The sequence below is a fragment of the Salmo salar genome, chromosome ssa24 (assembly GCF_905237065.1).
Source record: "Salmo salar chromosome ssa24, Ssal_v3.1, whole genome shotgun sequence".
Classification (NCBI taxonomy): Eukaryota; Metazoa; Chordata; class Actinopteri; order Salmoniformes; family Salmonidae; genus Salmo; species Salmo salar.
The window spans coordinates 17,994,684-18,016,541 of NC_059465.1; the positions used below are offsets into that span (position 1 = coordinate 17,994,684).

The 21,858-nt window shown below is 40.7% G+C and overlaps 1 protein-coding gene across 2 annotated transcripts in view; it reads right to left on the bottom strand.

Annotated features, from left to right (window-relative positions):
- Positions 1-2,109: 2,109 nt before the first annotated feature.
- Positions 2,110-21,858, bottom strand: part of LOC106585286 (MLX-interacting protein) — a 45,663-nt gene continuing 25,914 nt past the window's right edge. For both annotated transcript variants that reach the window (XM_014171354.2, XM_014171353.2), the window contains exons 9-17: positions 21,100-21,700; positions 20,581-20,687; positions 20,364-20,475; positions 19,952-20,064; positions 19,680-19,787; positions 19,010-19,137; positions 18,766-18,889; positions 18,252-18,381; positions 2,110-6,638 (exon numbers count right to left, since the gene is read on the bottom strand). In XM_014171354.2, coding sequence (XP_014026829.1) covers positions 6,517-6,638; positions 18,252-18,381; positions 18,766-18,889; positions 19,010-19,137; positions 19,680-19,787; positions 19,952-20,064; positions 20,364-20,475; positions 20,581-20,687; positions 21,100-21,700 — 1,545 coding nt within the window. In that variant the 3' untranslated portion in view covers positions 2,110-6,516. The remainder of the gene's footprint in view (positions 6,639-18,251; positions 18,382-18,765; positions 18,890-19,009; positions 19,138-19,679; positions 19,788-19,951; positions 20,065-20,363; positions 20,476-20,580; positions 20,688-21,099; positions 21,701-21,858) is intronic.

Here is a 21,858-nt window from a genome sequence, read left to right on the forward strand (position 1 = left end):
CATGGTTATTATTCACACATTGGCTTGTAATCCAGTCATGTATGGTAGAATGACCTTTGCTGGTCTATTGAAATCTCTTAAACGGCGCTTTCGGCCGTACTCAGTTAATCGTCTGGCTTGGGTTTCTGCTGTTTTGGGGGATTTGATATAGCATCTCATGCTCACTGCCTGTCGTTACATTATCATCTTCATATGACGCTTGGCTCTGGCAGTGAGCTACCCTGAAGGACAGAGCCCTAACGCGAAGACATGCATTGCTATCTTTTCTAATAAATGGTTAAATGTAAATGTGGTGTTTCTTTTCGGAAATTAAGCGTAGGCAGTTCAGAAGGGAAACCTGATATCGCACCAATTGGATTCACACTAATTACATGGTCTATTTAAGTTGACCAGTTCTACACATGCTTCCTCAATGACGGATGTCACGTGCTGGTGTTTCGTCTGTGCTGCCATAACTAGCTGTTACTTGGTATGCTTGCTGTTTCTGATATCCCACCACCACCACAGCCTCCACCTATCTGGGTTCTGTGTTTCTTCTTTCGGGGGATTTGATATAGCATATCGTGCTCACTGATTGTAGTTCTATTATAATCTTCATATGACGCTTCGCTCTGGCAGTGAGCTACCCTGAAGAAGCAGATCCCTAACACCAAGACATGCATTATGTTTTCTAATAAATCATGTATCATAGGGCAGCAGGTAGCCTAGCGGTTAGAGCGCTGAGCCAGTAAATGAAAGGTCGCTAGTTCAAATCCTCTGAGCCGACAAGGTGAAAAGTCTGTGCCCTTGAGCAAGGCACTTAACCCTAATTGTGCCAGGGTCGCTGTTGGTAATGGCAGTTGTCTCAGGGGGAGAAAAAATATATATATGTTCAATACACACACAAATGTATGCACCCACAAAAGCAACGGATGATAATGTTGACACTGTAGACCTTTAACAGTAGAAAATGATTTCTATTTTTCATATTGCACTAGAACCAGACCGGGATTTTCCTCGACCATACTGGTCCCAACCAGGTGGGCTGGATCCAGGAGCCAAAGATGAATGAGAAGATCACTGGAAAACATCTCTGCTTCCTTTTTTACATGAGAGAAGCTGCCAAACAGAACCTGGAAAGGGTGATCAATGGACTCATAAGGCCTGTCAACAGATCAAAAACCTGAAACAATGGATGTGCGACCACCAAGAAGTATGCCAACTCCCTTTTGATGTGAACCGCCACCACAAAAATCTTGTATGTGAGGAGGCTTCACTCTCCACACAATGGTTGAGAAAAGGAACAATGTGACTAGTAAAAGTATCTTTATTAATGAATTCATATTTATAACCACATGTATTTATCAGTGTACCGATAAGTGTCTTAATTATTAAATGGACTCATTTGATTCTAGTTCACATATTGAATATACTGTTTAAAGTAACTGTCCAGATTTCTATGAAATATGACCTATAATTAATTACAATGAGTGAAAAAAAGTTTCCCTTCCCCCCCAAAATATGCAAGTATGTTAAAAAGCATCTTTCCTGTGTTGGAATGGTGTGTAATGTAATGGAACTGAGAGGCATGATCGAGGGCTAGGCGTACCCCAACAACAGAATGGTGTGGGTGTATACCGGGCATAAAAAATATTAATGAGAGTAGATTGGCCAGCTCATCCTCAAATGGCACATTTTTGAAACCGTCTGTTTGAGATACAAGTTTGAGGTGGGGTTTTTGAAGGGTTTGTTCTCCAATATATGCTTTGGCCACATACAAGTATAGGATGAGTCAACAGAATATGAACTTTTAAGTGAGATTGTCACTGTACAGTTAGTTACAGACAATTCTTGGACTTAAAGTATCATTGTTATCAGTTGACAGTCATAGAAGAATATTAGCCATCATTGGAAATGCCAGGTATTATACCTGATGCAAATCTGTTAACATGGAATAAAAGTACTATTCAGGGGAAAAAAATGGTGTCTTGAACATGAGAGAAACTGTCAAAGAGCAGAAAACTGTACCGTTGTCATACTTCCTAGACTTGTAACATATGCACTCGGGAATGCAAGAAAGGAGGATATTGATGTTACCTAAAACACAGTACAAAAACACAGAAACCATGCTGGGGAAAAAATGTCTTTACTTTGTAGACCAAGAAAGAGAATATTTACAACACTTACTTACTGTATCTCAGGGGGAACAAACATAGAAAGACTTCCAAAAAGTAATCTCATAAATGAAATCTCCCATTAAACAAAATAGTTAATCCTTGTTTTATAACTTAAACCAGGTCATGATTCTTGACAAAGGAATATTGGAAACTTTCCCCACATAGTAACTGCTTGGCAAACAAAACGTTTTAATGACATCCATCTGCTCTTGTCCTTTTGGAGTCTTTGCATAGTTCCAATTCCCTTTGAATGGAACAGAAATAAAACCTTTGATCTGAATGACACTAGATTCATGTTAGTTGTGATTAGCCCACAGAAATGCTGTCTGATGTGGCCAATACTGTACATGGGGCTCTGAATCAGTAACAATAATACATTCCCCAGTCATAGGATAAAGGGTACTCCACTCGTAGAGTAGCAAAGAGTGCAAACATTTAGGTGATCACAGTTATTGAGACATGTATTAAGGACTCTCGTAAAGCCCATATAGCCTCTAAAAAAATAACATACATTCAGGAAATACAGAACCAATGGTGCTAAATGTGATATAATTCAAAGCAAATTCTGTTGTGCATCAAAGTAATATAACAACAAAAAGTACAAAATATCACTCTGCAACAGTCATGAGTTACAGTAATAAAGTATATCCATGTATTTGCTGTTTTGAGGTGCATTGCTAATAAAGGAGTAGTTTCTCTAAATGCCTCCCACAATGTACCAATGTAGGTCAGGGTTTCTGAGACTGATAAAAGAGAGACGTGAAATTAAAGTTTCTACTTTCGCAATATGACCTATAATGTTTAACTGTATCTTACACAAATACAATCTGAACTATGAGAAGAGCTATGCATCTTTGACAGGCTAGCATAATGATGTCATAAGCATACGTTAGACAGTAGGATGACTTTATTATAAGAAACAAAAAAAGAACATCATACATATGCTATGTATGTAACCTGTATGATTACAGTATGGCTGATGCTTTCTTCAGCTTAAAATATCCTGATTGTGTTTGTTTGGTTATAGGGAACAGCATAAAAAGCTCACCAGCACATCCCTGAGAGAACAAGAAGAAAAAAGCTACATTCACCACATAATGTTTGAATGCTCCTATAGCACAAGGTTTATTTGTTTAAATGACAATGAAAAGGTAGGCTGCAGCGTGTAAGGTTAAATGTGCTCAAAGTGCTTCATACCTGTCCATGGCCTTGTCCAGGAACCACTCAGGGTCCATTAGTAAAGACAGAATTTTCCTTGAGTGAAAAGTGAACCTTTTTCCATGGATAGACTTTGGCTTAACATCACTGAGGATATTAAAGACTTCTGGTATAATTTGAACAGTCCAACCCCCCCCAAGAAAAGGGTAGAATACCCAGAACGTCTGGCCACAAAAAACTGGGACACCCTCCCACTTCATGGAAGACAACTGTGCAAAAGTTCTAGACCCCACCAGATTCAAAGGCACATGAGCCGAATGATGAGGATGAAAAAACAGTAGTAAGTAGTTACTGAAGGCTTTCAGAGTACTCAAAGCATACTGCTAATCAGTGCTAAGCATTTTTTTATAGCCTTTTTAATAACACTCAATGTATCCACACTCACCGTCATACAACAGAGAAAACAACAGAACCAACAGAATCTCAAAACGCTACAACTCATTCAAGAGATATTTCCCTTTTATGACAAATCATATGCCGTTTTCTTTGCTTCATACCTTAAATAACAATAAGAGCTAAATAAAAACAAAAATACCAAATAAAACGAGCAAGCACGGTAAAACACCTCTGGTTCAACACCATGTTATTTGCCTGCCAAAGTACAGTGCCTTCAGAAAGTATTCATACTTATTCAATTTTTCTTTGGTGTGTTACAGCCTGAATTCAAAATGGATTAAATAAAAATAAAATCTCACCCATCTACACACAATACCCCATAATGACAAAGTGAAAACATGTTTTTAGAAATGTTTGCAAATTTATTGAAAATAAAATACAGAAATATCTCATTTACATAAGTATTCACACCCGAGCCAAATCTTTGTAGAAGCACCTTTGGCAGCGATTATAGTTGCGCGTCTTTCAGGGTAAGTCTCTGAGCTTTCCACACCTGGTTTGTGCAACATTTGCCCATTAATCTTTTCAAAATTCTTCAAGCTCTGCCAATTTGGTTGTGGATCATTGCTAGACAACCATTTTCAGGTCTTTCCATAGATTTTCATTTAGATTTAAGTCAAAACTGTAACTCGGCCTCTCAGAAACATTCACCGTCTTCTTGGTAAGCAACTCCAGTGTAGATTTGGTCTTGTGTTTTAGGTTATTGTCTTGCTGAAAGGTGAATTCATCTCCCAGTGCCTGTTGGAAAGCAGACTGAACCAGGTTTTCCTCTAGGATTTTGCCTATGCTTAGCTACATTCTGTTTCTTTTTTAACCTGAAAAACTCCCCAGTCCTTAACGATTACAAGCATAATGTTGGATTCTAGTTTGAAATATACTTATTAATGTTACCATACTAGAACTTATTGATTACTTTCCATGTATAAGGAATGCATATGTTCGGGTAAATAGAGGGTGCAAGAACTAGGTGTATGGAAAGTTACTGAGTGAGGAAGTGGGAGTGCAGAAAGTTTACATTCTGTCAGAACATGGTATTGTTAAATCTCATGGCTCCTAAAGAGGGAAGCAAACTGCAACAGTCTGGTTTCAGTCACTGATAAGGTAGGACAGCCGTGGAGTAGGGAGGAGTGAGGAATTTGTCCCGAGGTCGGGTCAGATGAAGTGACAAGGAACAGTCCTGTTACACACATTATACTTCCATGCTCACGAAGGTTCTAGCAGGAGGCAGGGCCATGACTACACCAGTGAGAGGAACCAATTAAGTCCGGACTTGCAACAGAGATGTATTGGCTGTTTAGATGTGAAAGGAGTTGACTCAGCCTAGTAGGAGGGTATAAATATATGTGCTTGTGTAAACATGTCTTTTGTCTTTGCAACTGTTTGACCCAGTGGGGGAATAACTTGGTTTGAGCTTTTCCTAATCGTCCATTTGAGTTTTTACTCTTTGTTCAGAACCTAACAATACCCATAACATGATGCAGCCACCACTATGCTTGCAAATATAGAGAGTGATACTCCGTAATGTGTCGAATTGGATTTCCCCCAAACATAACACATTGTATTCAGGACAAAAAGTGAATTGCTTTGCCACATTTTTTACAGTATTACTTTAGTGCCTTGTTGCAAACAGGATGCCTGTTTTGGAGAAGAAAATACAATTCTGTACAGGCTTCCGTCTTTTCGCTCTAATTACGTTATTATTGTGGAGTAACTACAATGTTGTTGATCCATCCTCAGTTTTCTCCTATCCCAGCCATTAAACTCTGTAACCATGAGAGGTTGGTTGCGTTCCTTTCCGGGAACTGAGTTTGGAAGAACGCCTATTTTTACAGATCTACCAATAGGTGCCCTTCTTTACAAGCCATTGGAAAACCTCCCTGGTCTTTCTGGTTGAATCTGTGTTTGAAATTCACTGCTTGACTGAGGGACCTTACAGATAATTGTATGTGTGGGGTACAGAGATAAGTTAGTCATTCAAAAATCATGTTAAACACTATTATTGTACACAGAGTGAGTCAATGCAACTTATGTGCAAATATTTACTCCTGAATATATTTGGACTTGCCATAACAAAAGGGTTGAATACTTATTGACTGAAGACATTTTAGCTTTTCATTTTGAATTAATTAGTAAAAAAAATAAAAAATCCACTTTGACATGAGGTACTGTGCGTAGGCCAGTGACAAAAAAAACAACATTTAATCCATTTTAAATTCAGGCTATAACACAACAAAATGTGGAAAAAGTCAAGAGGTGTGAATACTTTCTGAAGGCACTGCAAGCCTTAAAACTAATTGGGAGTTCCACCATCAACAGTGTGGCGAGTTACATTAACAAAGAGCAATGTTATTGCTGTGTTCAAAATATGCTGCAAATGTTGTTCTATGTGTGGTGTGTATTAATCATCCAAAGTAACACACCGAGCTTGGGTTGTTGACCGCAAAGCACAGTCGATGTGTAGGAATGAGAGGTCAGTAAGCTGGATGAGGTCACATATACAAAGACCACAAACTTCATGTCCTGTTCTAAATGGTAATGGATAGGGTGGAAGACAGAGTAACTTCTTTAGTTTACCTTTAAGGCAAACTAGTGCTGGTACTTTTCCATTCTGTAGTTTCAAGGTCTTTTTCAATCTGGAGAGGTTAGAGTACTTTGTGGTAGAGACCCTCTGTGGAGTGCTGTACTAGAGGGAACTATGACCTTGCACTCTATCTGAATCACTCTTCCCCTCCCCTGGGAGGTGCGGCTAGGAGTCTGCAAAGTGATTGTGGGTGTTGGTGACAGCCTGGGTGGCTTCCTCAGGCAGTAGGGTGGGGTCAGTAAGGATGGATGTGCTAGTGCTGAACTGTCGGAGAGTGCTCAGTACCACTGGACAACAGAAAGACCAATCAGCTATACATTCATCACAGTTGACATTTTGTGTGACAAGTTACACAAAACAAGTTACAAAAAATACATATTTTTTTCCTCCATAAAATAATTTATGAAACAGCAGACAAAGATAAAGAGGAGCTAGCATGCCTCTCAGTAAGGCTTCAGATTGTGCATCTGACTCTTCATAATCCTACTTCCAAAAGCATGCTAATCAGACGGTAGTAATATATAGTCGCTAGTAAAAGTCTATGACCAGGGAATCGATAGAACATCACTCAGAGATGCACAAAAACAATGTACCATTAACAATGGGTGAATCTTCACTTTAACACTTGGTGGAAGCACCCTTGGCAGCCATTACAGCTTTGAATCATTTTGAATAAGACACCAACAAGTCTTAAGTCAACATATATCCATTGTTTTTGTAAAAATTGCTCAAGCTCAGTAAATTTGGTTGGGAATCATTGATGGTTAGAAATATTCTAACCTTAGCTGTGATTTTCATACAAATTTAAGTCAGGACTGAGACTGGACCATTCACTTAACACCTATTGGAAAGCCAATTCTGGTTTGTCTTTGGCATTACTTTTCTGTAATTGTCCTGCTGGAAAATACAACTGTATCCCAGGGTTAGGTATTCAGAAGACTGTGGCAGGGTTTCTCTAACTTTTTACCTGGGCTTTGCTCCTTTCATATTTATTTAGATCCTGACAAACTCCCCAGTCCCTGCCGGTGACAAGCATACTCATAACATGATGCTGCCACCACAATACTTAAATACCTTATCCTGGGTTATGGTTTTATTTTTCAGTGGGACAATTACACAAATGTAATGCCAAAGACACACTATGATGGCTTTCCAATAGGTGTTGAGTGTTCCTGAATGGTCCAGTTTCAGTTCTAACTTAAATTTGTTTGAAAATCAGAGACAAGGTTGGAATATTGTAATTTTAAGGCAGCAAAATGTGCAAAGGGGTGTGTAGACTTTCACTAGGCACTGTAACCTAGAGAACTGAACTGTCTCCAGTGATGATAATCTCTGACATCAACATCCCTCCCTCTTAGATTGAGTGTGTGAGAGACACAGGTTGAACAAGAGACTGAAGGAGAATGTGTTCTTTCTTGTAAATAAGTGACGGGGAAAATATTGTGTGTGAGACCATGTCACATCAGGAGGCAAATCTTTCCTTACAAAGAAAAATGGTGAAATGGACTATTAGACATTCTAAAAAACAAGTATATCGTACATCACACATACTGTACCATCTAACACCTACAGACAACCAGTCATTCAATTCAAAATCATAGTGAAATGCTGTAATGCAGTGCTATTCAACTTTTTTCAGGCTTACGTGTCTTTTTGTCGAGCAAAACTTTCTGAGGAAAGTAATACGCAGAGCATAACAAACCTCGTTGAGATACGTCAAGTGTCCTTGTAGGTTTATTTGGTGTGGAAAATGTGAATCCAGCTGTATAGCCTATTGCCTATTTCTGTTTATGAGTATTTTATCAAAGAATGTGAAACAATGTGTCTGTTTACTGCTTTTCGTTAAATCATGCATAGCTGTTCTTTATATGGCCTAAAATAAATGTGTTCATATGGGCAGAATATTATCTATAGGCTATAGCATACCAAATTTTTATCAGTTATGAAAATAAAACATTTAATGCAGAAAAATTGATCTGGTAAAAGGCTGACATTTGGATGTTTCAGTTAAAACAGACTGTCACATGACTTTAGAAATGGAAACATTACAATTTTAGAGACAAAAAGTAACAATAACCGATGATTAAAGGGTTAGGCTATACCGTCATCATCATTATTCACATCATTCCAATTCAATCAAGTCACAATTATCGGCTTTGGTATTGACATCAATGAGCATACTTTCCGATTATGATATTAGGACTGAAGAAATCCACTGTTTATATAAAACGTCTGCCTTTTCCCCTACATTTTAACAGTCTAAATAAGTCAACATAATATAGGACATCACAAAATCCATTTGGCCTACGTCGTTTTATGTAGTCTCACTATGATGCGGAAAATGTAGGCTATTTCAAAATAATTGAATACCACATTGAGTTGACTGTATAGGCTATTATGGTAAATATCTATCCGAGGTTCAACTTTAAGCCAAGGGCATTTTTAAAAACTATTTTGATACTCACCTCATGTCTGGATAATGTGAATGAAATCCATTTTGTTTTGAAATCAGTATTTGTCCATATCGCCCATTGTTCCCGTTTTCAATAAAGAAATATGGATGAGAGACTCACAAAACTATAACATTGGAATGTTGTAAAGTGCTGCCCTACCCTGGCTGCCGAGGACACAGGTGAAGCCACTGAATACAATTAATTACAAGGAAATTAAGCTTTTTTGCTTTTGAACCCATTTTAAACATGCTATAGGCCTACATTTTTAGCCTCTATAGTTTGGACTATCCTTTCTGTAAAGTATGACACTTCCATTTTTTTTTTTTTTTTTAACCTTGCATGCAATCACAACAGCTGTTCACTTTACTGTCAAAATTCTGATTCAGCTGATTGTTGAAACAGGGTTCAAGTTGAATGCCAAATTTCACATATAAATGCTTATAGTCTGGAAGATGGCGCCAAAGAGGATGGCTGACGTTTCACATGACCGTAACCAATTGTGCTATTTTTTTTTTTAAATTTTGCGTTGTTTGTAACTTATTTTGTAACTTATTTTGTACATAATGTTGCTGCTACCGTCTCTTATGACCGAAAATAACTTCCGGACATCAGAACTGTGATTACTCACCAGGGACTGGAAGAAGCTTTTTCCTTTATTATTTATTTCACCTTTATTTACCAGGTAGGCAAGTTGAGAACAAGTTCTCATTTACAATTGCGACCTGGCCAAGATAAAGCAAAGCACTTTGACACATACAACAACACAGAGTTACACATGGAGTAAAACAAACATACAGTCAATAATATAGTAGAAAAATAAGTCTATATACAAAGTGAGCAAATGAGGTGAGATAAGGGAGGTAAATACAATATAGCAAGTAAAACACTGGAATGGTAGATTTGCAGTGGAAGAAAGTGCAAAGTAGAAATAGAAATAATGGGGTGCAAAGGAGCAAAATAAATAAATAAATAAATACAGTAGGGGAAGAGGTAATTGTTTGGGCTAAATTATAGATGGGCTATGTACAGGTGCAGTAATCTGTGAGCTGCTCTGACAGCTGGTGCTTAAAGCTAGTGAGGGAGATAAGTGTTTCCAGTTTTAGAGATTTTTGGAGTTCGTTCCAGTCATTGGCATCAGAGAACTGGAAGGAGAGGGAGCCGAAGGAGGAATTGGCTTTGGGGGTAACCAAAGAGATATACCTGCTGGAGCGCGTGCTACAGGTGGGTGCTGCTATAACAAGTCCGACAAGAAAGTTATACTGCTCTCCTGGGAACAGGCCCAGATCCAAGTCATTTGCATGAAGAAAAGACGGAGGAAAAGAGGACGCAGATCGGGCTGCATTTTGAGAATCCGTAGGCGAGCGAGTAAACTCCCACTGGCATCAATTCTACTTGCTAACATGCAATCATTGTAAAATAAAATTGATGACCTACGATTACCCTACCAACGGGACATTAAGAACTGTAATATCATATGTTTCACCGAGTCGTGGCTGAACGACGACACGGATAATATAGAGCTGGAGGGATTTTCAATGCACCGGCAGAACAGAGAAGCTACGTCTCGTAAGACGAGGGGTGGGGGTGTGTGTCTTTTTGTCAATAACAGCTGGTGTGAGATGTCTAACATTAAAGAAGTCTCGAGGTACTGCTCGCCTGAGGTAGAGTACCATATGACAAGCTGTAGACCACACTATCTACCAAGAGAGTTCTCATCTAAATTACTCGTAGCCGTCTATTTACCACCACAGACTGATGCTGGCACTAAGACCGCACTCAACCAACTCTATAAGGCCATAAGCAAACAAGAAAATGCTCACCCAGAAGCGGCGCGCCTAACGGCCGGGGACTTTAATACATCGACGACATTGTCTCAACAGTGACCGCACGTACAGTTGATGTCGGATGTTTACATACACTTAGGTTGGAGTCATTAAAACTAATTTTTCAATCACTCCACAAATTTCTTGTTAACAAACTATAGTTTTGGAAAGTCGGTTAGGACATCTACTTTGTGCATGACACAAGTAATTTTTCCAACAATTGTTTACAGACAGATTATTTCACTAATAATTCACCGTATCACAATTCCTGTGAGTCAGAAGTTTACAAACTCAGTGCCTCTTTGCTTGACATCATGGGAAAATCAAAAGAAATCAGCCAAGACCTCAGAATGTTCTTTTTTTAGACCTCCACAAGTCTGGTTCATCCTTGGAAGCAATTTCCAAATGCCTGAAGGTACCACGTTCATCTGTACAAACAATAGTACGCAAGTATAAACACCATGGGACCACGCAGCCATCATACCGCTCAGACGTGTTCTGTCTCCTAGAGATGAACGTACTTTGGTGCGAGAAGTGCAAATCAATCCCAGAACAACAGCAAAAGCACCTTGTGAAGATGCTGGAGGAAATAGGTACAAAAGCAACAGTAAAACGAGTCCTATATCAAGATAACCTGAAAGGCCGCTCAGCAAGGAAGAAGCCACTGCTCCAAAACCGCCATAAAAAAGCCAGACTATGGTTTGCAACTGCACATGGGGACAAAGATCGTACTTTTTGGAGAAATGTCCTCTGGTCTGATGAAACAAAAATAGAACTGTTTGGCCATAATGACCATCATTATATTTGGAGGAAAAAGGGTGAGGCTTGCAAGCCGAAGAACGCCATCCCAACCGTGAAGCACGGGGTGGCAGCATCATGTTGTGGGGGTGCTTTGCTGCAGGAGGGACTGGTGCGCTTCACAAAATAGATGGCATTGTGAGGAAGGAAAATTATGTGGATATATTGAAGCAACATCTCAAGACATCAGTCAGGAAGTTAAAGCTCGGTCGCAAATGGGTCTTCCAAATGGACAATGACCCCAAGCATACTTCCAAAGTTGTGGGAAAATGGCTTAAGGACAACAAAGTCAAGGTATTGGAGTGGCCATCACAATGCCCTGAACTCAATCCTATAGAACATTTGTAGGCAGAACTGAAAAAGTGTGTGCGAGCAAGGAGGCCTACAAACCTGACGCAGTTACACCAGCTCTGTCAGGAGGAATGGCCCAAAATTCACCCAACTTACTTTGGGAAGCTTGTGGAAGGCTACCCAAAACGTTTGACCCAAGTTAAACAATTTAAAGGCAATGCTACCAAATGGTAATTTAGTGCATGTAAACTTCTGACCCACTGGGAATGTGATGAAAGAAATAACAGCTGAAATAAATCATTCTCTCTACTATTATTCTGACATTTCACATTCTTAAAATATGTGGTGATGATAACTGACCTAAGACAGGGAATTTTTACTAGGATTAAATGTCAGGAATTGTGAAAAACTGAGTTTAAATATATTTGGCTCAGGTGTCTGTAAACGTCCGACTTCAAGAGGAGATATCCCAACCAGAAGCCATGGATTACAGGCAACATCCGCATCGAGCTAAAGGCTAGAGCTGCCACTTTCAAGGAGCGGGACACTAATCCGGATGCCGATAGGAAATCCCGCTATGCCCTGTGGCAGGGCTTGAAAACTATTACGGACTACAAAGGGAAACACAGACGCGAGCTGCCCAGTGACCGGAGCCTACCAGACGAGCTAAATGCTTTTTATGCTTGCTTCGAGGCAAGCAACACTGAAGCATGCACGAGAGCACCAGCTGTTCTGGATGACTGTGTGATAACGCTCTTGGTAGTCGATGTGAGCAAGACCTTTAAACAGGTCAACATTCACAAAGCGCAGGACCAGATGGATTACCAGGACGTGTACTCAGAGCATGCACGGACCATCTGGCAAGTGTCTTCACTGACATTTTCAACCTCTCCCTGACGGAGTCTGTAATACCTACATGTTTCAAGCAGACCACAATAGTCCCTGGACAAAAGGAACACCTACGTGAGAATGCTGTTCATTGACTACAGCTCAGCGTTCAACACTATAGTGCCCACGAAGCTCATCACTAAGCTAAGGACCCTGGGACTAAACACCTTCCTCTGCAACTGGATCCTGGACTTCCTGACGGGCCACCGGGTAGGCAACAACACGTCTGCCATGCTGATCCTCAACACTCAGGGGTGTGTACTTAGTCCCCTCCTGTACTCCCTGTTCATCCACGACTGTGTGGCCAAATCATCCACGACTGTGTGGCCAAACATGACTCCAACACAATCATTAAGTTTGCTGACGACACAACAGTGTCCTGGTCACCGACAACGATGAGACAGCCTTTAGGGAGGAGGCCAGAGAACTGACAGTGTGGTGCCAGGACAACAACCTCTCCCTCAATGTGAGCAAGACAAAGGAGCTGATCGTGAACTACAGGAAAAGGTGGACCAACAGGCCCCATTAACATCAACGGGGCTGTAGTGGAGCGGGTTGAGAGCTTCAAGTTCCTTGGTGTCCACATCACCAACGATCTATCATCGTCCAAAAACAGGGTACGAAAAATCCTTTTCCCCCTCAGGAGACCGAAAGGATTTGGCATGGGTCCCCAGATCTTCAAAAAGTTCTACAGCTGCACCATCAAGAGCATCCTGACCGGTTGCATCACCGCCTGGTATGGCAACTGCTCGGCATCTGCACGAGCGTTGCAAAATAAAATGTACACATACATGTTATTCAATCATTGCACCCACAATGCTTGCGCATGCCAACGAGCGTCTGCGTTGCCAGGGGCTAAAATATAAGTTGCTTCTATTTGTGACGCCGAACGAGATGCAAGTCCTGTCTCACCCATCTCCTCATTGGCTTTTAGAAGCATATACCCACGTGCCATCTCCTCATTGGTTATAATCACATGAGTGATTGAAAGATGAACTGAGGTCGGTCGGTCGGTTGTGGTAATACACCTTATTATGAAAGTTAGATGCCAATCGCCATATAAAGTCCAAAGAAAAAGCCTGGAAGGAGAAGAGATGACTAGAAACGATTCGGTTGACCGTTTAATGTGTGAGTTAATTGTCCGAGTAGAGGACCTTGTACATTTCAGGTAAAATGGCTAGCAACTGCAAGCTAGCTAGCTAAATTGCCATACATGTTTAATGCTTTTCGACCTGTCCCCAAATTAATATAATTGTTTCAGAGTTTGCTTTGATATTTCAACCTGCGTGTCGTGATCGCGTTTGGTGTGAGGGGACAAAATCTATTTGCGCATGATGGCACACACGGACGCGGTTTGGGCATGGTGTGAGGCAATACCTGAAACCCGACTCAATCATGACTTACTTCAAGCCAGCGGCTTTTAAAGATTTCACAAAGGTGTTTCCTGGGACTCACAACCGGGGTTGCTTCTTTCACATGAAACAGGCCATTTGGCGAAAAGTACAAATGCTTTCCAAAGTGCGACAAAAGTACCTCCACGACACCGACTATGCCCAAGAGATCAGGGAGCTCGGCGTGCTAGCATTCGTCCCGCCTGCTGATGTAGGCGAATGTGTCCACGACCTGCTGGATACCCGGTTCTTTCAGCGCCTGGAATGTCAACTGGAGGAGCTCCTGACCTACTTTCAGACAACATGGGTTGGGGAGAAGGTCAGATGCATTTTTTGTATTTTGCTAAGCTTATTTGTTGATAAATACATGTTTTATAGTGAATGGTTGGTGTGAATGGATGGTGTAAAAACTATATAAAATGAAAATATATTGTAGAAACTAGATATAGGCCTAGATATATTATAGTTTGTTTTAGCCTTGAACCTTTATAGATATATTATAGTTTGTTTGAGCCATATATATATAGATATAGATATATATATATATATAAATAAATAACCATATGTACAAATTTATATATAATATTCTGCCCATACTAACTTATTTTAGTCCATAACTGAGCCAGTTTCTGTATATACACGCACAATATTCTACCCATGAGCGCTAATGTATATACTATATTTTAGCCATACGTGATTAAATGAAAAGCACTAAAAACACCTGCCCATGTGAACGAATGTAGGCCAATAGGCTATACAATATTCAGAACCATATGAGTAAACATACACATTATTTCACATTCTTTAATAAGACTCATAAATACAATCACGCAATAGGCTACAGATCACTTCACGGCTTCACCGAGAAAACTCAACGTATTGTAGCCTCACGTGGATGGAACAGTAGCGGAGGAAGGAGTTAGCTTCTGCTGCAGTGTTCATGGCAAAATATTATGTGTTGCAGTGGTGCTTCGCTTTTTCAGCGAGGACTCAAATGATTATTTCCACCAACATTTCTGGAACCCCATTTTTTTTTTTTCGCCGGAAATTCTGTAGACCCCACCACAAATCTAACGAAACAACCTTAAAAATGGGTACATTTAGATTTTCATATCAACAAATAACCATCTCTCCTATCAAAATAAAGAGAACCAATATATACAGTGCCTTCAGAGTACTCACATCCCTTTACTTATTCCACATTTTGTGTTACACCCTGAATTTAAAATGGATTAAATTGAGATTTTGTGTCTCTGATCTACCCCCAATAGCCCATAACGTCAAAGTGGAATTCATTTAGTAGAATTTTTTACAAATTAATTAAATCTGCAATATGTAACTTTTTGGGGATAAAAATAAACAATAGAGCTAAGCACCAGCAAAATCCTATAGGAAAACTTGGTTCAGTCTGCTTTCGAACAGACACTGGGAGACAAATTCACCTTTCAGCAAGACAATTATCTAAAACAAGGCCAAAGTTGCTTACCAAGACGACATTGAATGTTCCTGAGTGGCCTATTTACAGTTTTGAGTTAGATCTACTTGAAAATCTATGGCAAGACTTGAAAATGACTGTCTAGCAATGATCAACAACCAACTTGACAGAGCTTGAAAAATGTTACAAAGAATAATGGGCAAATATTGTACAATCTAGGTATGCAAAGCTCTTAGAGAGCCAAAAACACTCACAGCTGTAATTGCTGCCAAATATGATTCTAACATGTACTGACTCAGGAGGTTGAATACTTATCTAATCAAGATACAGTATATTAGTGTTTTATTTTTCCTAATAAAACAAATAATCTTTGAATTATTCTTCAACTGACATTACAGAGTATTGTGTGTGGATCGTTGACAAAAAAAAGACAATTCAATCCATTTGAATCCCACAATGTAAGACAGCAAAATGTGTAAAAAGTCAAGGGGTGTGAATACTTTCTGAAGGTACTGTACATTTACTCAGTACATCAAAAGTTTGGACACACCTACTCATTCAAGGGTTTCTCTTTATTTGTAAAATGTTCTACAATGTAGAATAATAGTGAAGACATCAAAACTATGAAATAACACATATGGAATCATGTAGTAACTAAAAAAAGTGTTTTTAAATATATTTTATATTTGAGATTCTTCCAAGTAGCCACCCTTTGCCTTGACAGTTTTGTACACTCTTGGCATTCTCTCAACTAGCTTCATGAGGTAGACACCTGGAATGCATTTCAATTAACAGGTGTGCCTTGTTAAAAGTTAATTTGTGGAATTTCTTTCCTTCTTAATGCTTTTGAGCCAATCACTTGTGTTGTGACAAGGTAGGGGTGGTATACAGAAGATAGCCCTATTTGGTAAAATACCAAGTCCATGTTACGGCAAGAACAGCTCAAATAAGCAAAGACAAACGACAGTCCATCATCACTTTAAGACATGAAGGTCAGTCAATATGGAACATTTCAAGAACTTTGAAAGTTTCTTCAAGTGCAGTTGCAAAAACCATCAAGCGCTATGATGAAACTGGTTCTCATGAGGACTGCCACAGGAAAGGAAGACCCATAGTTACCTCTGCTGCAGAGGATAAGTCCATTAGAGTTAACTGCACCTCATATTGCAGCCCAAATAAATGTTTTACAGAGTTCAAGTAACAGACACATCGCAACATCAACTGTTGAGAGGAGACTGCATGAATCAGCCCTTCATGGTCGAATTGCTGCAAAGAAACCACTACTAAAGGACACCAATAAGAAGAAGAGACATGCTGGGCCAAAAAACACGAGCAATGGACATTAGACTGGTGGAAATCTGTCCTTTGGTCTGCTAAGTCCAAATTTGAGATTTCTGGTTCCAACCGCCGTGTCTTTGTGAGACGCATAGTAGGTGAATGGATAATCTCCACATGTGTGATTCCCACCATGAAGCATGGAGGAGGTGTGATGTGTGGGGGTGCTTTTCTGGTTACACTGATGGTGATTTATTTAGAATTTATTTAGAATTCAAGGCACACTTAACCAGCATGGCTACCACAGCTTAGTGGGGCTATCATTTGTTTTTCAACAGGACAATGACCAAACACACCTCCAGGCAGTGTAAAGGCTATTTGACCAAGAAGGAGAGTGGTGGAGTGCTGCATCAGATGACCTGACCTCCACAAATCACCCGACCTCAAACCAATTGAGATGGTTTGGGATGAGTTGGACCGCAGAGTGAAGGAAAAGCAGCCAACAGGTGCTCAGCATATGTGGGAGCTCCTTCAAGACTGTTGGGAAAGCATTCCAGGTGAAGCTGGTTGAGAGAATGCCAAGAGTGTGCAAAGCTGTCAAGGCAAAGGGTGGCTACTTTGAAGAATCTCAAATATTTGTTGTTTAACACTTTTTTTGGTTACTGCATGATTCCATATGTGTTATTTCATAGTGTTGATGTCTTCACTATTATTCTACAATGTAGAAAATAGTCTAAATAAATAAAAACCCTTAAATGAGTAGGTGTGCCAAACTTTTAACTGGCACTGTATATATTTTTATTATCTTTTTCAATAACGTTTATAACGTCCTATGAAATAATACGTACTCTTCATTTTTGGTTCTCCCCCTGAAAGAAAATGTTTTATTTTGCGATCCCACTGCAATTCCATTTGAATATCACTGCTGTAATGGAACCATTTGCCAACTGCCCCTGCGCAATCCACCTCCTCACTGTCCTACTCTGACGCTTCAGCTACAGGAAGACTGATTTGCAGGAAAATCATGTGGGAACCTTGAAACCATTTAATTGAAAACATTGAGTGGGTGTGTGTGTGTAGATTTTGGTTTTACTATCCTTGGCTCAGGGGTTAAGTTTAGGGTTACAATTAGGGTTAGGGGTTAGGAGTTCGGGTAAGATTTAGGGGTAAAGGTTAATGGGAATCAATTGTTTGATCCACACAAGGATAGTAAAACAAACGGGTGTGTGTGTGTGTGTGTGTGGGCTTGTATACTATCCTCGTGGGTACAGTCCCCACAAGGATAGCAAAACAAGGAAAATTATCACTCATGGGGCCATTCCCCAGGTCGCTACAACGACAAAGGCTATTTTAGGTTTAGGGTTAGCATTAGTGTTAGAATTAGGGTTAGGTGTTAGGTTTAGGAGTTAGGGGTTAGGATTAAAGTTAGGGAAAATATAATTTTGAATAGAAATCTATTTTAGGTCCCCACAATGACATTAAAACATATGCTGTGTGCGTGTGAGAGAGAGAGAGAGGTTTGGGGCATTGAGTGTAGTTTACTCACTGGGCCTCAGCACATGGAGGGAGCAGTGATGGTCCAGCCATTGCAGTGTGGTCTCACACAGCTCCCCTTCGCTTGTGGTGGAGACAGTCCCATTGAAGGACTCAAACAGAGGTTTAATGATGATGCTGAACTAAGGATGGTGGGTCAAGGGTCAAACACACACTATTGAGGGAACAGATCCAAAGTTGCATCCTATTTCAATCTCAGAAGACATATGAACGAACCTCTCTGACAGAAAGGACCTCAGATGTACTCAGATGGCTCATGGCATACAGTCCTATATTATACTACTTCATTTTCTACAGTTGTAACCTTTCACAAGTCCCCCTGAAACCTTTTACGACAGTCAAAAATTATAGCTCTTCTTTGCCTATATACAGCATCTAATCTAGCCATCTGACATAAATGAAATAAATATTAAAAGTAGCCTGATTGAATCTTATATCATTATGACAAAATCATGTTAAATGCAAAAGTAATGTTAAATGTCAGTGATAAGGGTAAAAAAGGATACGATCCAAAACTTCCAGTTCTGAAGTGTGCGGCTCTTCACGTACTCATTAAACTTCTCCCGCATGTGGTCGAATCGGTGGCGTGTGATGGGCACACCTGTAGCAGGCAGCTTCTCCTGACACACACTGTGGCACAGCAATAACACACAGATCAGATTACTATGTCATGTATACTCGTACTCAAACTGTTTCCTGAACTCGTCTACTCAGATAAGAGAGATAACGTAACAGTGAGGCAGTACATACTTTATGGAGGCATTGACCTCCTCAATCTCCTCCCGTAGCCTTTTGGTCTCCTCCTGTATCTGCTGCCTCTCCTGCTGCAGCTTCCTAATGTACTCCACTGTCTTCTGCAGCGTGACTGCATTACTGATCTGGTATCAAACAACAACAAGAATAGGTGGCGATATTGGAAAGGTCATGACATGTCGTCAACTGCTGGAGCATTCAACAATGTGTGGGTATGTATCATTCTTTCATGACTTTACCATTTCAGACAGAAGATGTGGTATATTACCTGTAAAATTAAATTAAACCATGGGTGCTGTTTGCATTTCACATTAGAGAGGTGTTAAACAATGGAAGTGTTCATGAATTTACCTGCAGAAAAAGCATAGAACCATTCACACAGCCCCGATAACTGTATTTGGTTATAGGGCTTTTAATTTACCATGTTTTTTTTACCCCCTTCATATATATGAAAAATCTGGTATAAAAAAAGCAGGCATGGTAAATTTGTGGGATTTTGGTCTGTGTATGAAAGGGATACTATATTTGTTCCCTGTACCTGAACATAATAGGATGTGCAAACACTATGCTTCTGAACTGATCTTTAAATAAAAGCCATCAAAAGCTAGATCTGGAAGATATTAGTAGGAGGACTCAGTAGACAGATTACAGAGAGACATGGCTTTACATTGGACTGGGACTTGAGAGCAGGAATCAGGCTGCTCAGCATTTTGAAGCCAATGTTGATGTTAAAGCGCCTCTTCTGTTCAGCAGTGATATGGGTCACCCTACGGCTCTGGAACAAACAGGGAGAGAACAGACACACACATAATCAGAATGATCAGTCTGCAATGCTTCAACGGCAGGCACACAACACTGGACCTACTTGAAAATGCTGGAGTCATACACAGTCACATACACAGACAGAGAATAGTAGGCAGGAGGGTGGGCTGCTGTTACCTGGTTGGACTCGTTCTTGGAAAAGGCTGTGCAGCTGCTGAGTGGAGACTGAGGACTGGAGACCTGCTCTGACCCACACAGTGACCCCTGACCTGAGCCACAGTCCTCATGCCCTGGGAGACACAAATTATCCACACTTACCAAAACCATCATAACAAAGACTGCTACACCAGTGAGCACCAACTCACATTAAAGACAATTCATTCATTTTATGGGAAGCAGATCAGTACCGTAAACATTCCAAAACAATGTGTATGAATGTGTTACCATGCCACATCCTGGATGCAAATGTAGAGCTAATAGATTGATAGCTTAGGTTTGACAGGAGGAAAGCACCCTGTGACACATGACTGAGTTTAATGTACATACATATAACAAAAAAAAGTAAGGACCTGGCATATGTCACTCTCACCAGTACTTGTGGAGGGTTCTTGTTTCTTGCGGCTGGAAGAGTAGGTCTCCTCTTTAAGGATAATGAGCTGGGGAGACTTCGGAGTCTGTGGAAGGATGTGTAATCCAGGAGCCTGAGATAGAGGGATGGAAAGAAATAAAACACAAAGTAAATGAAAACGATCTTAATTAAAACAATTGAATGCAAAGGGGGCTCTTCAGAGCAGACCGGGTCTTACCCTTGATAGGCTGGAGGGGCCGATGACCACGCCAGTTGAGGGAACCACGTCTGCTTTCAGGGAGGTTGGAGTAACAATCACTGCACTGGTATGCCCTGGGAAGGGTGCTGGGACAGCAAAACATAATCTGTCAGGGCCTTCGACATTAAAACCACATGGTAAATGCTGATTCTCTTATGTATTTAATATCTAATATTGAGCCTGGATGTCATTGATGATCTTTGCTAGGATCATTTCGGCTGAATCGCCTACAAACATTGACTAGTTTTAATTTAGTTTTTCATTACGATAGTGACTGACTATATAATGATAGACGGTAGCACCACCTAGTGCTGAGATCAGACAGCTCTAGTGGAGCAGTAATCCCGAATTGAATAAATACTATTGTTTCTAATGTGGTCGTTTTTTTCTGGGTAGCACCGGCTAGGCATGTATTAATTCAATATTACATTTGATATTAAATCAATCCACCATTCTTATTCAGCAACAGTTAAACCTTTTGGGATGTGATTAACTCACCTGTTAGGATGAGGTGAGACGAGGAGATGGCAGGAACAATCCTTTGCACACGGCGTGTTTTTTTGTTGGAGCAAGAGGGCTGGATGGGTCTGGGCAGGGCGAAGGTCTGGGGGTGTTGTGGGGTGGTAGCAGGTGAGGGTGCCAGGGGCTGGAGGGGTGGTGGTGGAGGTGCCCGGTTTAGGGAGCTGAAGTCAGAGCCGTGACTGAAGGTGGTGGCAGCATCACTGGGTATAACAGTGGAGGTGGTTGTATGTGTAATGACAGATGAGGGCGGGGAACCATCCAGGCTTGTGGCATCGTCCAGGGGTGGGGGGGCTACTAGTGTTGGGGTGGCAGTACCCTGGCAGGGCTGGGTGTGCCGCACCGTGGGAAGGGCTGAGGGTTGCATGAGGGAGGAGCCTCCAGCCTGAGCACTAGGGGGCTCTGGCCCAGAGAACAGAGGCATGTAGTTCTGTACGTAAGAGGGGCTTCCACTGGTCCCACTGGTTTGATTGGACATGAGGGAGGAGATAGTCAGGGGGGCTGGGGAGGCGATGAGTCTGTGGTCATGGCTGACGGACGGGAGGTCAGCTGAGAGATGCATGGAGGAGAGAAGCTGGCCCTATCAAGTCACAAGGACAAGAGCAAAGATTGCACATTTATAATGTTATCAGCTAGTAAGATGTTGTGAAAACATCTAAGAATAAAAAGGCAGGTGTGTTAGGTCTGGGGGTGTGTTAGGGTTGAGGTTCACAGGGGCCAGGCCAAGGGTTGGGGTTT